Source organism: Nymphaea colorata, chromosome 2 (genome assembly GCF_008831285.2).
Source record: "Nymphaea colorata isolate Beijing-Zhang1983 chromosome 2, ASM883128v2, whole genome shotgun sequence".
NCBI classification, from domain to species: domain Eukaryota; kingdom Viridiplantae; phylum Streptophyta; class Magnoliopsida; order Nymphaeales; family Nymphaeaceae; genus Nymphaea; species Nymphaea colorata.
Genome location: NC_045139.1, coordinates 15,418,823 through 15,436,940, shown reverse-complemented (window position 1 = coordinate 15,436,940; position 18,118 = coordinate 15,418,823). Strand labels below are relative to the sequence as shown.

The 18,118-nt window shown below is 40.4% G+C and overlaps 3 protein-coding genes across 4 annotated transcripts; 2 read left to right on the top strand and 1 right to left on the bottom strand.

The window, feature by feature from the left end:
* Nucleotides 1–119: 119 nt before the first annotated feature.
* On the top strand, nucleotides 120–5,171 carry LOC116248806 (L-ascorbate peroxidase, cytosolic-like). 2 transcript variants are annotated; one of them, XM_031621786.2, is made up of 10 exons: nucleotides 120–273; nucleotides 2,323–2,457; nucleotides 3,249–3,423; nucleotides 3,582–3,647; nucleotides 3,763–3,811; nucleotides 3,902–3,987; nucleotides 4,304–4,383; nucleotides 4,489–4,591; nucleotides 4,730–4,788; nucleotides 4,887–5,171. In XM_031621786.2, the coding sequence occupies exons 2-10, from the start codon at nucleotides 2,333–2,335 to the stop codon at nucleotides 4,900–4,902; spliced, it is 759 nt and encodes a 252-aa protein (XP_031477646.1). In that variant the 5' UTR covers nucleotides 120–273; nucleotides 2,323–2,332; the 3' UTR covers nucleotides 4,903–5,171. The 2 variants fall into 2 exon arrangements, with proteins under 2 accessions (XP_031477646.1, XP_031477644.1); XM_031621784.2 differs by having other exon boundaries at nucleotides 129–284.
* A 1,808-nt stretch (nucleotides 5,172–6,979) lies between these two features.
* LOC116247241 (mitogen-activated protein kinase homolog MMK1-like) lies at nucleotides 6,980–11,234 on the top strand. The gene is made up of 6 exons (XM_031619283.2): nucleotides 6,980–7,449; nucleotides 8,909–9,038; nucleotides 9,597–9,734; nucleotides 9,827–10,159; nucleotides 10,321–10,504; nucleotides 10,668–11,234. The coding sequence occupies exons 1-6, from the start codon at nucleotides 7,280–7,282 to the stop codon at nucleotides 10,841–10,843; spliced, it is 1,131 nt and encodes a 376-aa protein (XP_031475143.1). The 5' UTR covers nucleotides 6,980–7,279; the 3' UTR covers nucleotides 10,844–11,234.
* Nucleotides 11,235–12,374: 1,140 nt separating this feature from the next.
* LOC116247242 (uncharacterized) lies at nucleotides 12,375–16,513 on the bottom strand. The gene is made up of 8 exons (XM_031619284.2): nucleotides 16,253–16,513; nucleotides 15,244–15,670; nucleotides 14,890–15,007; nucleotides 13,936–14,057; nucleotides 13,542–13,627; nucleotides 13,142–13,251; nucleotides 13,019–13,048; nucleotides 12,375–12,740 (listed from the first exon to the last, which is right to left on the bottom strand). The coding sequence occupies exons 1-8, from the start codon at nucleotides 16,344–16,346 to the stop codon at nucleotides 12,681–12,683; spliced, it is 1,047 nt and encodes a 348-aa protein (XP_031475144.1). The 5' UTR covers nucleotides 16,347–16,513; the 3' UTR covers nucleotides 12,375–12,680.
* Nucleotides 16,514–18,118: the final 1,605 nt, after the last annotated feature.

Sequence of the window (18,118 nt, the reverse complement as noted above, 5' to 3'; positions counted from 1 at the left end):
CGGCCCCAGAGGTTGACCGTGGTCCGGCTCGAGCAATCTGAACCGCTCGTTCGTGGGAGCAAGTTCGCACCGTCGGATTGGGAGGATCGGACGCTCAGAGTTGAGATAAATGGAAGATTCCAGAAACAGCGGAGATATCCGTTCCTATAAAGATGGGGTTCCTGAGCGTGGAGTGCTCGTGTCGCTTGTGTGTTCGCTCCTTGCTCTCTGAGTTTCCACTCTTTTTGGGGGTTCTCGGTGGTGCTGCCTTTCTTTCCGTCTTCTTTCACTCCAGTGAGTTCTCGGTGAGCAGATCGTTTTTTCCTTTTTACACTTGCTTTGCTTACGCTTTATATTTTTTTGATTTGTCTTCCTTTTTTTCTTTTTCTAATTTGCTAATGGGTGCTTTTATATGCTGTTGTTTTTTTCTGATGATGCTTCATCATGGTTATGTTCCTTTTCTTCTTCTTTTTCTTTTTTTTTTGAGATTTTTGTGATGGTGTTGATTCTGCGGATAACCATTTTGTTTGCTCGTTTTCTTTAGATTTGAGCTTCGGCTGCTTCCGTGATTCATTTTTTTTGTTTTCGTCTCTCCTCTGTTTCACAAATCTTCCGCCCTTTAGCTGGTGGATTTTTGAAAGAAGCTGGCTGGTTTTCTTCTTCTTCTTCATCATCATCATCATCGTCATTTCTTTTTTCTCTTTTTACTTTGATGATCTCTTTTTCTTTGACCACTCGTGGCGGAGCTTGCTGGGCATTTGATCCCTTTCCTTTCAGCCTTTGATGTCTTACCTGCTGCCTAGATGCTTCATTTTCTCTTATATATGATTCTGGTCTACTCCGTTTCGTTTTTTTTTTTCTACAACTTCGTCCGTAACACAAATAGACTGATATTTCGACAACTTCGTTCCGTTACAATCTATTCCGACAAATAGATGAATCTCCTGCTGATTCTACGATTCTTTTCCAGTTAAACTTGCACTTTATTTCGTTGACATTAATTGCTAAACTAATTCCGGCGATTTTCCCTTTTTGTGCTTGTATTTCAAATTTGATTCTTCGGAGCAATGTTGATTGCTCTTTTTAAGCAATTCATAATGTTGTCCCTTTTAGTTCTTTAACTTCGGAGCAATGTTGATTGTCATATATATATATATATATATATAAGAAAACTGAATGGTGACCAACAAATTCCTGATTACTTTTTTACAAAGGCTTCTAAAATTATAATTTTAATGTCAATATATATGTTTTTAAACATGCACATTACCTTTGCATAACTAGATTTTCATAAAAACTGCCGAAAACAAATGAATTTGTAAAACCAAGTTCTGAAATAAAATTCATTTAAAACTTCTCTCTCTCTCACACACACACACACACACCCACGTGCACACACATATGTATGATATCCAACATTTCAAGTGTTCTTTTATAAATCCAACCATATTGATTTGAACACATTAAAAACCAAGAATAAAAAAGAGAACATTTGTTAGTATGAATCGGATTTTATCAGCCTACGACTGTAAAACCATAATACCATTTGACTTCTGAACCCTTTTAGAAAGTCGAGCTACATATTGAAATGCCATTTAGAGTCTATTTAAGTCAGACTTGTTCAGAACAGCTCACAAAGAGCGCTTTGCCTAGACATACACCAATCTAACTCACCATTTCTAGTAACGGCATGGAAACACGCCCTGCTCCTTTGCGGCGGTTGAGTTTTTTATACCTTGTATAGTAGTACTGAATTTTGGACCGTGACCTAGTTTCGCATTGTGGTGATAATTTAGATTCCGCTTTCTTGGCGCGAAGGATAATACTGAAGCCGCCTTCCGACTTTTAACTTTTCCCTAACCTTTCTTGTTGCCTTTCCCATTCTTTTGAAAGTATTGAAATGTGGTTCTAATTCGCGTCACTCAATCGATTTTTTTTGAAAATTTTGGTTCATATATAGTTTTTTGAATTATATTCGTTCTCCTTTTGAGCCAGCTTACTGTTTTCCTTAGCTCTTTATTCTTGTTTACTTCTGAAATTGCCATTTTCTGAAGCCCAAGTAGCGAGGCTGTTGGCCTCTGCACTGTGAAATTTCTCAATCGTGATTGTAAAGCTTGCTCCATTTCACATGACGCTTGTTTTCTTAGAAGTGTTTTATAATTCTTTTAGAGAAATCTATATGTTAGCTTCTTGCTCGCTCTTGAGCTTGCGCTTCTTAAACTGTTTCAAATGTCATGCGCCTGTTGTCCATTTCCTAAACGCTCAGCGTGAGGTCTTTCAGTTCATTTCTTTGGCGAGAAGTTACGGTTTGACTAATCGACGGAAAGTTCTCTGCATTTTCAGGCTTTCAGTCATGTCGAGGTGCTACTGCTACCCAACTGTTAGCGAGGAATACAAGAAAGCCGTTGAGAAATGCAAGAGAAAGCTCAGAGGGCTCATCGCTGAGAAAAACTGTGCCCCCCTTATTCTCCGTCTAGCGTAAGTCTCGATTTCTTTATTTCGTTTCTCACGATGACTGGAAACCCTTTAGAAGCAGACCACTATATAGGCCTCAAGAAAGAGTCTGCGGGAGCCGACGCCGCTGGCGGCAGATTCTGAAATATCACTTTGACAAAAGTTAACGAAATTTAGCTTAGATTGAGTCGTTCATACTCATAGGACGCATACTGATCTTACCAAATAGAGAAAAGTATATTGATGAGAGAACCCTCAAGTGAATGACGTTTATCATAACTAAGCGGCTACTCCAACCGTCTAATCGACACAAAATGAGAAAGCTACTCACTGACATGCACGGACCTGGAAAACAGTTTGCAAATCGGCCTGTCAGAAAGTAATTGTTCCTTCTGGAATGGCCAGTCTGACGTCCATCTGCGCGAATTTGTCAATACCGACAGGGTGAAAACAAGCTAGCTGTTCCTTCACTTTTCGATAAAAAAGGATTGCTTATTGTTGAGTAACAAGTGCACCGAAGACATTCCCCAAATAAGTCAAACATGCTTCTGTTCTTTATTTAAGGTTGCCTGTTTTTAAATCTATGGATTTAAAACACAACCTAAATGAACGCATTTAGGATGGATTTATCACAATTTCTACGATCAAGAATTGTGTCTATTTTGCCTGTTTGTTGTATCTGTTCATGCGAGACGCAAAAACCACACTTCTTTAGTCACAGATTATTAAAATTCTTCGACTCTTCCCTCCGTGATATCGTACTAGTACCCGTCTCAGAGGCGGTTATTTCACCGTCTCGACATGATATGATGCAGATGGCATTCGGCCGGAACTTTTGATGTGAAAACGAAGACTGGCGGCCCTTTCGGTACCATCAAGAACCCGGTCGAGCTTGGCCATGCGGCTAATGCTGGACTGGACATTGCCGTCAGGCTCTTGGAACCAATAAGGGAGCAGTTCCCCATCCTTTCATATGCCGATTTTGTTCAGGTGAACTGAGTGCCTTCTTCCTCCTCTAGCCCGCCTTCCCTTCCACCTTAATGAATGAAATTGCGTTTCCGTCTTGTTCATTTTCATAAATGAGATTTTGTATTGCATTGGAAACGCTTGACTGCAAGAAATATTTAAATCCTATCGGTTTGATGTAGTTGGCTGGAGTCGTCGCTGTTGAGGTTACTGGGGGACCGGATGTTCCTTTTCATCCAGGGAGGCCGGTAGATCTCTAAACCCGGAATTTGCTTTGATTCTTTCTGCTTTCTGTATGCCTACTCCCAATCCATAATCTTTTCTCTTGTTGATCCTAATTGCGGTACAACGTGATACCTGCAGGACAAAACTGAGTCTCCAGTGGAAGGCCGCCTTCCTGACGCCAACCAGGGTATGCATCATGAACATGTGACATCAAGTGCGCTTGTTCACGCTTGTAGGCTTATTACCTTCGATGGCCTGTCTTCCTAATTCTTTTCAGGTGTTGATCACTTAAGGGTTGTCTTTAAGCAACACATGGGTCTATCTGACCAGGATATTGTTGCACTGTCTGGTGGGCATACCCTGGTAAGCTTGATTTTTCCCAAAGATGTGCATTCTGTCTTTTACCTTTTGTAGTCCAATCGAGCTCCTTGTCATGCTGGGAATAACCAAATTAAAGACCTTACCAGCAGTCGGACTTGCAAATTACCTTTCCAATGGAAACAATGCCTGGATAAAAAAAAAAAAAATCAGGAATTCGATAAAAAAATCATGATTTCGATAAAAATTCACAAAGTGGGAACTTATAGAACAGAAGCAGGGGGAGCTGTCTATTCTTGTGTTTTGTTTAAGCGAAACCAAACAAAGATAACAAGTTTGGCATGACCACCATTTCTTGCAGGGACGGGCCCACAAGGAGCGGTCTGGATTCGAAGGACCCTGGACTCGCGACCCTCTGATATTCGACAACAACTACTTCAAGTAAGTTAAACAATAAAATCTCTCTCTCTACTTAGTCTCTCGTTTTTGTTTTCTTTTCCAGATAGTGTGAAGGATCCAATTCAGAACATGATTGTTGTGTTACAGGGAGCTGCTGACTGGAGAGAAGGCAGGTCTGCTTCAGTTGCCAACTGACAAAGCTCTTCTGAGCGACCCAGTCTTCCGTCCCCTGGTGGAGAAGTATGCGGCTGTAAGTATTTGGGCACATTCTGCGTTTCACTCCTTTTCTCGCGGGTCACTTCTTCGTCTCTAGTTATACCATAGGTTAAATGAGAACTACTTTTGACAAAAGCCCTCTTGAACTTTTCTGCATATTGATTTGAAACAGGACGAGGATGCTTTCTTTGCTGATTACGCTGAGGCTCACCGGAGGCTCTCAGAACTGGGGTAAGATAAGCCTCTAGTAGCTTTCTCTGGGGAAGGAAGTTCCCATTTTTGGCCGATGCACTTGCTTTAACTCTCATCTTTGTTTCTTTTACCATCAGATTTGCTGAATGCTGAGGCCGAATCATGACATTACCGGTGTTGAAGGTACCTTGGCTCTTTTTCCGGGAGGTCTTTGCTGACCAAGCGAAGAAACTGGGTGTTGATGTGTCGTGTGTTTGGGTGTCATTGCAGGGGAATAAGGGAAAAGAAATTTTCCGTGGTAGCGTATGTATCGTACTGGATGTTGTTATGTATAACATGTCAGTTCTTTAGTACCTATCCTGCTAGTATCGTCTGTGTCTGGCTGTGAAAATTTAATGAGATGTTTTTCCGGATGGCCTCAAGTAGATGGTGTTTTTGCAACTTAGCATAAGAAAACACAGGAAACGTCTTTGTTGTGCCTCGCGTTCACATGGTCAGTTTCGGGCTTAAAACCTTCAACAAGTCAAGGGTTTTTCGTTGACACGAGCTGAGTTTTGTTGACATAACATAATAGACCTTGAAACCGCAGATTTTGATTTTATAGATGGAAGAAGCAATTTGTTTGCTTGCTCTCTTCAGCAAAAGACTATTGGGTAATAGATCCCACTGCTTTTTAATGCTAGTCGTAAGATAGGCCTACGCCTTTCCCAAAAGCAGTAAACTGAACGTATACAACTCTTGAATTTGTTGCTTTTCCCTTCTTACTGATAAGGGCAACCTTACGTACACAACTCGGTCAATGATATGCCTTGAGGTTTTCTTCCAGGGATGGTGAAGCCATGACTGTTAGGTCAGTGGTTGAAGGTTTTTAAACTTAAATGGCCACTATTCTCAGCTCGATTTTAACATGTAAACTCTTTTTATTTTGTTTTTTAAACGATGGCAGTAAAACGAGCGCGCGCCCACACACACACACACATATATAAGCTGAACTTGGAGTGCCATCCAATCATAGCCTAGCCACTCAATGCATTGATTGAGTCATGCGCGTATGGTTTAACAGAGAGGTGAATGAATTATGGACAGATGCATATGGAAGATGAGAATTCTTATCAGTCGTAGCATTGCCATCGTGAGAAATAAAATGTTCCTTTGCCGACATCAAAAGTTGGTGAAACAGTAGAAAAGCAATCTCTAACAATTGAAGACCCAATTGGTTGGAAATTGCAGGGAGTGGCAACTGCTTCAGACCAGAACTTTCTCTTTGAAATCGTTGACTGTGGTGGCATTAGCTTCAACCCTTCAGTGAACACCCCGAGCGTACATAAGCAACTGGCATCGATTTCCTTACTCATCTTAAAAAAGGAAAAAGAACGTTGTTCTGACCTGTCTATTTGAAGCATTACACGTTCAGTCATGGCTGCAGCATTCCAGATGCTTCTTCATTGCTGAAGGCCAATGATCACTAACATGGGACAGTATGTTAGGACTTGGCAACAACGGAAAAACTACACTTACATATGAAAAGGGATGGATGCATCTCTCTTGTAACTTTGTAAGACTAAAAATTGAAAAGTAAATTTCCTTTTTGTAAAATGTTTGAAGCATACAATTTTTCTTAAAAATATAAAAACAACTCTCCTTTGAACATGGATTCCCTAGGATGCCCCATCGTGAGCAAAATTCTTTCCCACACTGTAGAGGGTGCGGCGTGTTCGTTTCACCAATCGTGCGGTTTCCCATTCAAACACAACCTTACAAGTCCAAAAGTTCCCCTTAGAAGTAGATAGATTTTCTTGCAACACCATAAATGTGGTACATGAGAAGCAAAAGCAAATAGTTTTAATTTTTTTTTTTTCAAAGTTAAAATCATGGGTGCTTTTTATAATTATAGGAATATATTATGTTTTTTTTTTAATCCGTGACAGTAAAAATATTCAATTACCGAATCATTGTTGCGTTAATAATAGATAATTGAGCCTTTTCACTGTTATAGTTAAAACACGTAACAAACAACCAGAACAGGAGAAAAACTCGTGATTGGGAGAAAAAAGAAATAAATAAACAGCGGCACCTTCTATGCAAATAGGTAACGGGGAAAGAGGAAGACACGTGGCGGGCGTATGATGAAGCCAACGTCCTTTCGGTGTCGTCACGGAAACTGCAAGCGAGGCAGTCGCGGGGAGTTACCACACTTTCCCACGAAAATTCCGAACATCCGCTGGCCGTTGACGAGATGCATAACTGGTGGTCGTCCATCTGACGGCGGCGGCGATTTTCTCCGTCCATCCGTGGGAACGCGCTCTTTCTTGGTCAGCGGAGGCTTCGCCCCTCCTTCTTTCACCGCTGTCGTTAAGAAGAAGAAGAAGAAGGAGGAGGAGGAGGAGAATCGGTTTTTCTTGCGATTCGTGCTATATAGAAGAGGCGGACGTTTCAACCCCTTCTGCAGCGAACGCCACTCTACCCTTTCTCCGCAATCCTTTCATTTCATCCGACTCTTCTCACAACTCTTCCCCTCTCGTCCTTGACCATGGACAACGCCGCCGGCCCCCTGCCCCAAGGCGGGCAAGATTTTCCGGCTATCCACACCCACGGCGGCCGTTACGTCCAGTACAACATCTTCGGCAACAACTTCGAGGTCACCTCCAAATACACTCCTCCCATCGTTCCCATAGGCCGCGGCGCTTACGGAATTGTCTGGTGAATCTCTCTCTCTCTCTCTCCCTTTGTGGCAGCTTTTTTGTTTTCCTTCTCCCCTTTCGGTATGTTTTTTTTTTTCTTTTCCTTATTGTTAGCAAGAAATGATCGCTCAGCCAACGACATCTCTGATCCGAGCAACCTACCTAGCTAGCTTCGCTTAAGGCCTATGAGTTAGATTAGAGCTCAAGAACTCGAAACAGGCGGTGCGTGTGATCTCTTGGAGCAATTCGATCAAGGTCTGCTTAGTTTCCAGCAAAAACAACAAAACTCCAAGTTATGAAGTTTCGCGCAGACGCAGCCATACCAACAATGGCACCCATCAGGAGACGTGACGTCCTTCTCTTCATCTTCACATCGCACTTGAATGAACACCTTGGGGGTTTAGCTTTCATTTCTTTTGTTGGCTTTAAACTGCTGCTGATGATGCCGATATACACAAAAACACACCATCTCCGTTTTTTTGGTCTGGTGCCAACCAACAGATTGCAGCTCAACGAAAGTGCACTCATCTCTAATGAACCTTTTAGCAACTTCCAGAAGCAGATGAACTTCAGATTGCGTTGGATCACCTGATCTGGGTTTGAAGCTCACAATCAAAGCCAGAGATGATGATGATGATAACAACAGTAAATGGTGCGGAGAAAGTTAGGTGGCCAGCTAATCTGTAAAACGTTTCTGATTTCTCTTCTTTCTTTTGTCAACTAGCTAATGGTGATGACAAAATATCGATGGGGATTGAAGATATACCAGAACGAATAAAAGAGAAAGGTGGGCGTTAGACGATCAAGGCTAGAATTAGTCTGTGTGCTTTGCCTTGAGTTGTAGGTTCACCGGGATTGCGCGTCAGTTACTCTGGGTAAAGTGGCGGACCCAGTCCACTGGGTCTAGTCAAGGGTGAAGAGAGAGAGAGAGCGAGAGAGACGTCGGCAGATCTGACTACTCGCATGTGTAAAGTGTCGGAGAAAAGTTAAAGGAAGCAAGAAAATGATAAGTTCGTGGGTAGGCCGTCTGGGCCCAGGCCAACAACCGCGGGCCCAGTCAATCCTGTGCATGACCCCCAAAAGGTCAAGCAAGGTTCTTAATCAAACATAATATCCGATGGAAGTAAGAAAAGGTCAGACCCAGTCGGCGAACAGGGTCGGATGAAAGAATAAATACAAATTAATTCTTCACCAATCGAAAAGTTACTTTTGAAAGAAGCAAAGAACAAAAATACGAGTAGTGCGGTTTTTCTCTTGTTGAATTGCAGATCAGTTGTTTGCCAATTGCTGACGGATTGATTTTCTGACCACCTGATCAAAGTGACAAGTTCAATTAATAGGTTTAGCCAGTTAATCAATCGGCTTTCTCGCTCATTTGCTGATTAAATGTGCTTTGAATAATCCTGTCAATGTTGCTCTGCAAATTTGTTTTCACTAGTTAATTCAGTACATGATTGTTGTTGTTATGTGTTCTGTAGTTCGGTATACAACTCGGAGACGAACGAACAGGTGGCCGTAAAGAAGATTGCTAATGCTTTTGACAACCCCACTGATGCTAAGAGAACTCTTCGGGAGATCAAACTCCTTCGGCATTTGGACCATGAAAATGTATGAATATTTTCTTAGTTTTCTTGACTTGTTTGCTTGAGGTTGTAGCCCTTTTCATGCGTACTTTTGTATGTGCGTGCGTCCTTAGCTATTGCTTGTTATGTGTACTACGCATTAGAATACCAAAAAAGGCATGGATTTTGTATGTGCGTGCGTCCTTAGGCTACCTGGTTTTCACAGGAAATTTACAAAAGACCAGCATTCTAGGCAAGCTTGTCAGTTCACTGTATCAAACAGTTGGTCGTGGCGGTGTTTCACGTTGCCAAGTATAATATGGGGGTGACCTGAGCTTGTAGGCAACAAGAAGCAGGTTCTGTAGCTTGCTATGATTGTTCTTTGCCTATATGTAGTATTGCCTGAAAATATTTGCTGTTTAATTGTTTCTCTGTTTTGAGGATAAAGGCAGTTTTTGTTTTTTTATCAGTTTGCTGATTATTTCTTGCTGCATGAGTCGATACTGAGTCATTTATCTGTACAACAATTCCACATGTTCTAGTCGCTGAGTCGCGGGAAGAAAATGTTTAGATTACAAAGTAATACGATACTTCTTTGGTACAGGTCATAAGTATCAGAGACGTGATTCCACCACCTCAACCAGAAGCATTCAATGATGTCTATATCGCCTCTGAGCTTATGGACACAGATCTTCATCACATAATTCGCTCAAATCAAGCTCTATCTGATGAACATTGTCAGGTAATCCTTGCGCTCATTTGGTTCCTCACAATTATTAATCTTATGCTAAGCTCTTAAAAGCTGAATTCTCCGCTATAAACTTATGCTTGCAGTATTTCATGTACCAAATCCTTCGCGGCCTCAAGTACATCCATTCTGCTAATGTTCTTCACAGAGACCTGAAACCAAGCAATCTGTTGGTGAACGCAAATTGTGACCTGAAGATATGCGACTTCGGGCTTGCACGACCAACATCGGAGAATGACTTCATGACTGAGTATGTTGTTACAAGATGGTACAGAGCACCCGAGCTTCTTCTCAACTCGTCAGACTACACGGCAGCTATAGATGTTTGGTCAGTGGGATGCATTTTCATGGAGTTGATGAACAGAAGGCCACTATTTCCAGGGAGAGACCAGATGCACCAGTTGCGCTTGCTAACAGAGGTAAACACTTCAAATCTGAAGTTTCAGTAGCAATACGTAGATTCATTAGTGAATATTGCTGCCAATTATAGGAGTTCAACCTGACAGAAAGAATTGTCCATCAAGTGCATTAATCAACAGCCACATTTCTTGTTAGTTACTCTCTCTTCTGTGTTCTGCAGCTGATTGGAACACCGACAGCAGCTGATATTGAATTTGTTAGGAGCGAGGATGCTCGGAGGTACATTCTGCAGCTTCCACAACAACCACGCCAATCTTTTGCAGAATTGTTTCCTCATGTTCACCCCGTGGCCATCGATCTTGTAGAGAGAATGTTGACTTTTAATCCTGCTCAACGAATAACAGGTACCGATCTTCATCTCGTGCTCTCTAGCCAACTTACCAGGATAGCTTTTATACACTACTGGATTGTACGAACTAACAAAGACCTATTTGATCAAGACTTTCTTTCTCTTTCTCTCTCTCTCTCTGTGCATGTGTGGGTTTGCTAATTTGCACTATATTGCAGTTGAGGAAGCACTGGCCCACCCATACTTGGCAGCGCTACATGATTTGGGGGATGAACCAGTTTGTGCACAACCGTTTCTCTTCGATTTTGAGCAAAATGGTTTGACGGTGGAGCAGATGAAGGAGCTGATATATAGGGAGTCTCTGGCATATAATAATCCACAGTTTCAATGTTGAGCGACAGTATTCGTGCTTTCTGTCTATATGGCAGACACTGGTTTGCTGATATCCCCAAGGGAAAGGAAGAGGACTAGCCAGGCCGCTCATATGGATAGACACCCATGCTGCAATTCTCTGCTCTGGGTCCTGTGAATTCTTTTCCTTTCGTACCTCTATAAACTCTTTCGGATGTTTCTGATTTCCTTCCTGCTGCTATAGAGGTTCCAATTACGACAACTCTAAGACTAGTTGTTCCTGCTAATTTCTCCTTGTAACTCAATGGACTGCTGTGCTGACTGCACCACTATGCCCTTTCTATTTGCGAATCCATGATGTAGTCATCAACATGTGAAGGGCTTCAATTGGACCTACTTTCTTCAAATTACAGTCAGATGAAGTGATTAAATTATTCTGTTCTCACTTATCCTTCTTCTTCTTAAGGGAAGCTGGGGCTAGGAAGAAGATCGTTATGACGTTGTATACTAACAACCTCTAGCGTTGAACACTTGAAGGTCTCACCTTCGACCTCCTACCTAGGTGAATCAATCTCCTGCTGATTATCGCCTGTGGTGCTTATGTGCAGAACTTCTAGAAGTTCAGAAAGGAGGAGTCAATTTCTGGCGGAACTTGTTCATCTCAATAGGACATAGGAGGGCATGCTAAAAAGTACCCTAATCACAATCTTTCATCAAGTTTAACAATAAGGAGAGGAGCAAAGTGCAGCTCCTATGACACAAATAAAGGGCAGGAGGATCGCCGCAAGAACCATAGGACTTGAGATAAAAGCTTATCAGATGAAGTAATTAGCACAACTAACTAACCAGATGCCACCCCAAATTTGACAAGTAAATATAAATTAGATTCGGATGTCCAACGAGTTCAGTAGGAGAAAGTCCACACCAACTGCGGATCCATACCATCATATGCCGGTGTTTACCAGCGCAGGACATGAATCTCATGTCTAGAATCAAATTGACTTTTTGACCAGATAGTGAGCAAGGAATGGACATCCACGCCAGACTTGTAAATAGAAATTTACTAGGTTATTTATGACCACTCATCAAACGAACCGACTGTACAAGAGTTGAGCTCTGATCTGTATTGAGTTAAGACACCACACCTTTTGCAGAAAAATTAATCCTAGAAATAAACCCAATAAAAACTTTCGGGGTTTACTTTAGTAATCCAATGTGAAATCCACGAAATCACAAATTGATACCACAGGAAGGCCAGTTAGCACTTAGCAGTTGGAAATTGGAATAATTGCAAAACTTTTGGTTGTCAAAATAGAAGCACATGCACCACTGTGCCCCTAGTAAAATGAAGCGGTTCGTTTATGACCAGACCGAGAGTTTTTGTTGCCTGCAACGCAAGTATAAACTCCGAGGCTAGTAACTCCGCCCACAGGGCCAACGCTTGTTTTGGTTTGTGCATAGGGTTGATGCCCATGGGAGTCAAACCAACCACCGGCCTCATTGCCAGTCGTTAGCCCAACCCAAACCCCTTCAGGCAAAAGGAATGCAGTTGTTGCGGTTTTCAAGTAAACAAGTTTCACAAACAACAATAACTCTGTACAGTTTCCACATAAACATGGCATGTCAAACATTTACACGAATGTCCATTCTGATTTAGAATATTTGCTCTAGTTTTCCACATGAATTTCTCTCTCTCTCTCTCTCTCAAGGGTAGATGCATATTCTATGACTTAAAGACCAGTTCCACTTGCGAGCTTAGAGTGGGAGAAATGCAACCGACCTAAATCGACTTTTTGACCTTCCGTATTCCTGAAATGCTATGCAAGACGAGAAAGAAGTCCATCTACCTCTGGGGAGACAACACGGTTGAGCTTTTCGTATTATCTCCGGAGCTTCGTTACTGAATATCCTTCAGAACTAACCCTTTTCATCAGCTCAGCCTGCAGTCACAACACAAGGTGCCAGCTTGTCAGATATCATTGATTGCTACTTCTACCATTCAGGGCAAGTTAGCAGATTTTCTTACTCAGGCTTCGCTCGAGTTGAGCATTGTGTTTCCCAATGCCAGATTTACCTCATGGGAAACAGATGGTATTCAGCCATTATTGATTGAAACGTCTTAGGTTTTCTTCCCTACATTTCCCTTGGTTCATAAAGCATGACTAGCAGCGGACAGTAAGAGAAATTTTTGGTGAGATAAATTACAAAAACGTGGTACCTGTATTAGTGACGTTATGAACCCGCCTCCCTGTAATTTTTGCATTAAATCAAACATAAAAGTGTCAAATTATGATAAACACATCAATTCTGAAATTTTGAATTGTCAATAAGATCAAGCTACCTTGAAATCTTTCATCTCCCACGACACCTCCTCCCAGCTTTTAGACTGCAAACCTTCCCATGAAGAAGGGACTTGTATCCTCTTTACATGCTGTACCAGCCTTAGGCTATCTATATGTGTTCACCCACAAAGAAATAGTAAGTACATTTACACATGCAGACAAGCAAAATGTTAAGAGTAGGCACTTCAGATGCAGAATATAAATAATGCTAGTTGCGTGGTTTCTAGCAACTAGACAACCCATTGGACTGCCAGAAAGACAAGGATTAGCACTTGATCTAAAAACTAGAAAGCAAGAATGGGAAAGAGAAGAAAACAAAAAGCTGACAATAAGCTTGGGCAAGGATATAAAGGTTGAAAGTCAGTGATGATACTGGGATCTAAAGGCAGTGAAACATACTAGTGACAAAGGCCTCAACCCAAATGCCATGCTTTGACCATGAAGGTGCAACTTCACAGAAGGGAATTCCCATGCTCGAGCAAATTCTACATGTATTAAAGCATATATAAGTAAAACATGAAATTCACAAATCGCCACAAGTGCTGTCAACAGGTTCAATGTGAAATTTGTCTTTTTGGTCGAAATAGATGATTATAACCAAGATAAATACAAAGCCAGAAAACTGTAGGCAAAAAAATAAAATATTAGTAATAAATCAGTAAGCAGTACAAAGGCATTAAATGAGCAGTCGCACAGAAAAGGTGAGGAGCAGCCATAGGTTGAAGCCACACTACTTCAACTTGTTCAGAATCCATTCATATTCAAAAACATGAACTTACAGGAAACAACTTACTCCAAAACTATCTGTCGAATTACTCCAGGTAGAACACCATCGTTCAGTGGAGCAGTTTGAACCACATAGGGATGCATATTATTTGGATTAGTTGGACCCTCATCACTCATTTGGTTCATGTCCTGTATGCCATAAATTAATTAAACAAGCTTAAGTTAAAACAATTTTATTGGGAAATTCATTAACTACAAGAGGATTTTAAACGAAACTATGAAGAAAAAACCCATAACATATTAAACACTAAACTATCTCCAAAAAATGAAGCATCATAATCAAACAAACCTTTGTGAGTAAGACATATTAAACAAACTAATTTAGGAGGCTGTGCTGATTTTATGTAGGAAAGTGATGGTCTTACTTATTACTTCTTATTGATAGTAAAACAAGAGCTTTTTAGGCATGGTAGTAGTTCTGTCATAAATAGGTTAACCTTATCAATAAGTTGTGACTTTGATGGTGGAAACTGTGAAAATAATGAAATTTGTTTTTTCTTTTTGCCAACATTGGTTATCCTGGTGGACTGGCACTGTAATAACAAAAAGGAAACCTGAATATTTCATTAGATTGCACTTTGTTCAGCAAACGACTAATATGTTGTATGCTTAAAAATCTTTGTAAGCAACGTCCAAATAACATAAAGCTGGCACCTGCTATTTAATAGCCCGAACATTTAAGTCATTGTCCTAAACCGAAATAAGTCATTGTCCTAAAAACTAACACTCTTAGACAAAATGAGAAGATGAAACGGGGAACAAAATTGTACATGAATTGCCTAATGATAGAAAACACGACGACTGGAGCAGAAAAAATGGATAACTAAGTAAAAGAAAATAAAATCCTTATCCAAACAAGAATGAAACTGACCTAGCAGAAAATACAAGCGCATCAGATTTTATGTGTGAAGTAAAGGACTCTAAGTACACACAGGAAAAGCGAGATCAGCCAACAACTCACCCTTCGACAAACAACAAAGAAATTTGTAACTGTTCCCTCCAAAATGTGGTCACCATCATTTGACAAGAGAAGCTCTGTTACTAATGGAGCCCTTAACTTCTCCAAGTATTTTCTCGTCCTGCAAAAAATTATGAATATGAATAAGTAAAGGAAGCCTTCTAACGGAAGCATATATAATTTTTTTCTCAAGGATTTTGCCCATGCATTTTGCTTATAGAACAAGCAAAATTTCCATGACTTCTCTGTAGCAAATGTCTGGTACACTTCTTAAAAGAGAACCTGGTACATTTTCATCTCCAAATTATCAACTGAATGGAAAAAAGAAGAAAGGTTCAAATTTCAGACTAAACAAACCTTGCCCATTCAGAGAACTTTGACATAGCGATTTCCCTGCTCTGACCCACAAGAGCTAAACAAGCAGCACTATCACTCAGACCAAACTTCATTGGCAAATAACCTCCAATGTGCACATAGACATCACAAGGTCTCACAACAGAATCATCATCAGGTTGGTCAGTGGTTCCGTGAACAAGTGATGTAATTGCCAACTCTTCTCCATGTTTCCTCTTCTTCAGCGCTAGTGCCAACCCATTTTTCAAGGAACTGTCGACAAGAGGTCTGATGAATATGTCCCAAGATGACTCAAATCTGCATTTTAACGGGTACAAGTCTGGCCTTCTTTCACCTAAAATTTCAACAGACTGCACTAGGCGTCGTAGATGTCTCTCCCAGAACATCACGTAAGAAGCATTCTCATGTGTTCGGAACGTCGTATATGCACCTAACAATGAAAAACAGGAGATACTAGGTATTTAAGAAAACGATCGATAATGGTCCTAGATCTGCTACAAAGCTAGTATCAAATAATCAGTAGCTTTCGTCGAACATGTGAAACTCTACTAGTTTCGTAACAACTAGTGATGCAACCGTTAAGTACCACGGCACCAAGTAGAAAAGGTGGAAAATAAACTAGAAGTCAGAAATAACCCTTTACAGAAACATTTACTCTTTCCCCTTCATTGTGAAACGATCTTCACAAATAAGAATGAACTGGTGCTCCACAAAAAACCACATGCCAAAGACGCCGCATAACAACCATAAACCAACAGAAAAATTGCCTCAAAATAATGGATGCTAGTTACTGAATTCCGGGGAAAGGACCCAAGACAACAGATGGTGGTCACTGGCATACAGAATCGCTTACTATACCGCAGAATTATAACTAAGGGAGCCTACCCACTGCGTACGTTGGATCCAAAAAACCATCCGCGGGGTGTCTGTATCCAACTATTTAACCAGAAGACCTGCATAAGTTGGGGAATTGCGGAAAGAGAGAGAGAGAGAGAGAGAGAGAGAGATGGACCTGAATAAGTTTGTAGGAAGGCAGAAACTGGAGCGGCATTGCTGGGTTGAATGACAACGCCATTCTTCACCAGAAGGGGAAGCGAACCCTCCATCACCCGTCCCCTTGCTCGAGCGACGCCTCGTCCAAGGGATGCAAACGGGTTGAATTCGTGTCATTCGACATAAAGAAATTCAAAGAAGGAAAATGTTTCATGTAGATCAATAAAGCGGAGGAAGAAGGTTGCTTTTCTCTATAAAAAAACAAAAAGTTCAACAACAACAACTATTGAATAAAAAAACATTTCTTCCAGACTTAGAGTCTGTTTGGTAGGTAGGCGAGAAACAAATGGATTGAGTTGTTTGGTTGGCTAAGTGGAAAAAAGAAAAAGAATTCGTTAAAGAAAATAAAAGGAAAAAAAAAAAAAGAGATTGTTTAGTCTTTTTCAAATATGACGGATTGAAAGGAAAAGAAAAAAAAAAAAAAAGGTAAGTGAAAGAGTTTTTTATTCTCATACTATTATTCCTTTTTAAATCCATGTGCTAGTCATTCTTTCTAAACCCACGTGCTATTTAGTTTTTTTCTTTCATTCTATTCTTTTTTTCTTTCATTTTTATCCAAACAAACTTTTTAATCAACTATTTTCATTCTTTTTCATTTCATTCCTTTCCCTCCTCTTTCTTTTCCCATCCCTTCCCTTCCCTTCCCATCACATTCTCTCTCTTTTCATTCCTTCCTTTCCCTCCAACCAAACAAAATGTTACTGACTAATAATTTGCCTCTTTAGTTTTCCCCTTCTCTTTCTCTGAGTCTCCCGTTCTTTCTTTCCCTAACTCCCTTTCTTGCTCTCTCAAACTCTCTCCCCGGTTTGCGTTGAAGGGAAAGAGAGTCGCAATGGATAAAGGTGGGCGTTTGGATGGTCGGTACTCAATCGGTATTCTTATTTAGTTGGACTTCAGCTCCATCTTGAATTTCAAAAAGGGTACTGGGCCGGCTAAATAAGTTATCGGGTCGGGTCAAATAAATTCTCGGTTAAGTTTGATAAGATTTTTTAATATATATTTTATTAATTTATATATATAATTATAATATTTTATATTAAAAATATATATTTTTAATTTAATCAAATTAAGCTCCAACTTCCTTTTTTAAGTGTGGGGACGGAGTTCGAGTGTCAGGCCCCACTCCTTATCGGGTCTGGCTCGATGGTCAGACTTGTTTATTCTTTAAAATTTACAAAATCAACTCTCATTGGAAAAGAGATTTCAAAAACACACTTTAATTCAGAAATTTTCTGAACAGCCACTCTCTAAAACTTTCCCGCTTCACATTAGACCTAACTCAATCCAAAGAAAGAAAATGAATTACAGAATCATTTCTTCCTGACTTGCTGCGATCGATAAAAATTAATTAATCGAAATTGCATCTTCAAGCCAAACGTTGTTAGTTTCTAAGAACGTTTATTGAGCTGACAAAATGCAAGCTCAAAGGCTAATTGAAACGCTTAAATAATGAGAAAGAAAGATCTCCTCATTCGCATGGCCGTAATTAAGAAATGAATTAAAAGGAAAATGTGAAGGTCCAACTCATGATCGAATCATTAATTTGTACTCTTCAAAGAAAGAAGCAAAAATGAAGAATGTTACCATTCATTGGTTCAGAAAGGTTGTGTTTGATTACCATGGATATCATATAGAGTGCAAATCAAAGAAACAAAGATGAGATCAGTCAATGGTACAAACCTAACAATGGTTATTGCATATTTTCTGAATATACATGTCTCATAATTTTCAGGAGTCTGTATAAATCAATGATAAACTTCTTGAGTTTACAAAGTCTTTTTACACAGATGGAACAAAAACTGACTTTGCAGGAACCTTTTAAGTT

What these genes read in the sequence shown, in the direction of transcription:
- LOC116247241 (XM_031619283.2), top strand. Translation starts at nt 7,280, where the DNA reads ATGGACAACGCCGCCGGCCCCCTGCCCCAAGGCGGGCAAGATTTTCCG. An exon ending in TATCTGATGAACATTGTCAG is followed by an intron (nt 9,735 to 9,826) that starts GTAATCCTTGCG and finishes TTATGCTTGCAG; the next exon opens with TATTTCATGTACCAAATCCT. An exon ending in TCCTGCTCAACGAATAACAG is followed by an intron (nt 10,505 to 10,667) that starts GTACCGATCTTC and finishes ACTATATTGCAG; the next exon opens with TTGAGGAAGCACTGGCCCAC.
- LOC116248806 (XM_031621786.2), top strand. Translation starts at nt 2,333, where the DNA reads ATGTCGAGGTGCTACTGCTACCCAACTGTTAGCGAGGAATACAAGAAA. An exon ending in CTTTTCATCCAGGGAGGCCG is followed by an intron (nt 3,648 to 3,762) that starts GTAGATCTCTAA and finishes TGATACCTGCAG; the next exon opens with GACAAAACTGAGTCTCCAGT. An exon ending in TGTCTGGTGGGCATACCCTG is followed by an intron (nt 3,988 to 4,303) that starts GTAAGCTTGATT and finishes CATTTCTTGCAG; the next exon opens with GGACGGGCCCACAAGGAGCG.
- LOC116247242 (XM_031619284.2), bottom strand. Translation starts at nt 16,346, where the DNA reads ATGGAGGGTTCGCTTCCCCTTCTGGTGAAGAATGGCGTTGTCATTCAA. An exon ending in TCTTTGTTGTTTGTCGAAGG is followed by an intron (nt 14,058 to 14,889) that starts GTGAGTTGTTGG and finishes TATGGCATACAG; the next exon opens with GACATGAACCAAATGAGTGA. An exon ending in TCATAACGTCACTAATACAG is followed by an intron (nt 12,741 to 13,018) that starts GTACCACGTTTT and finishes TTGTGACTGCAG; the next exon opens with GCTGAGCTGATGAAAAGGGT.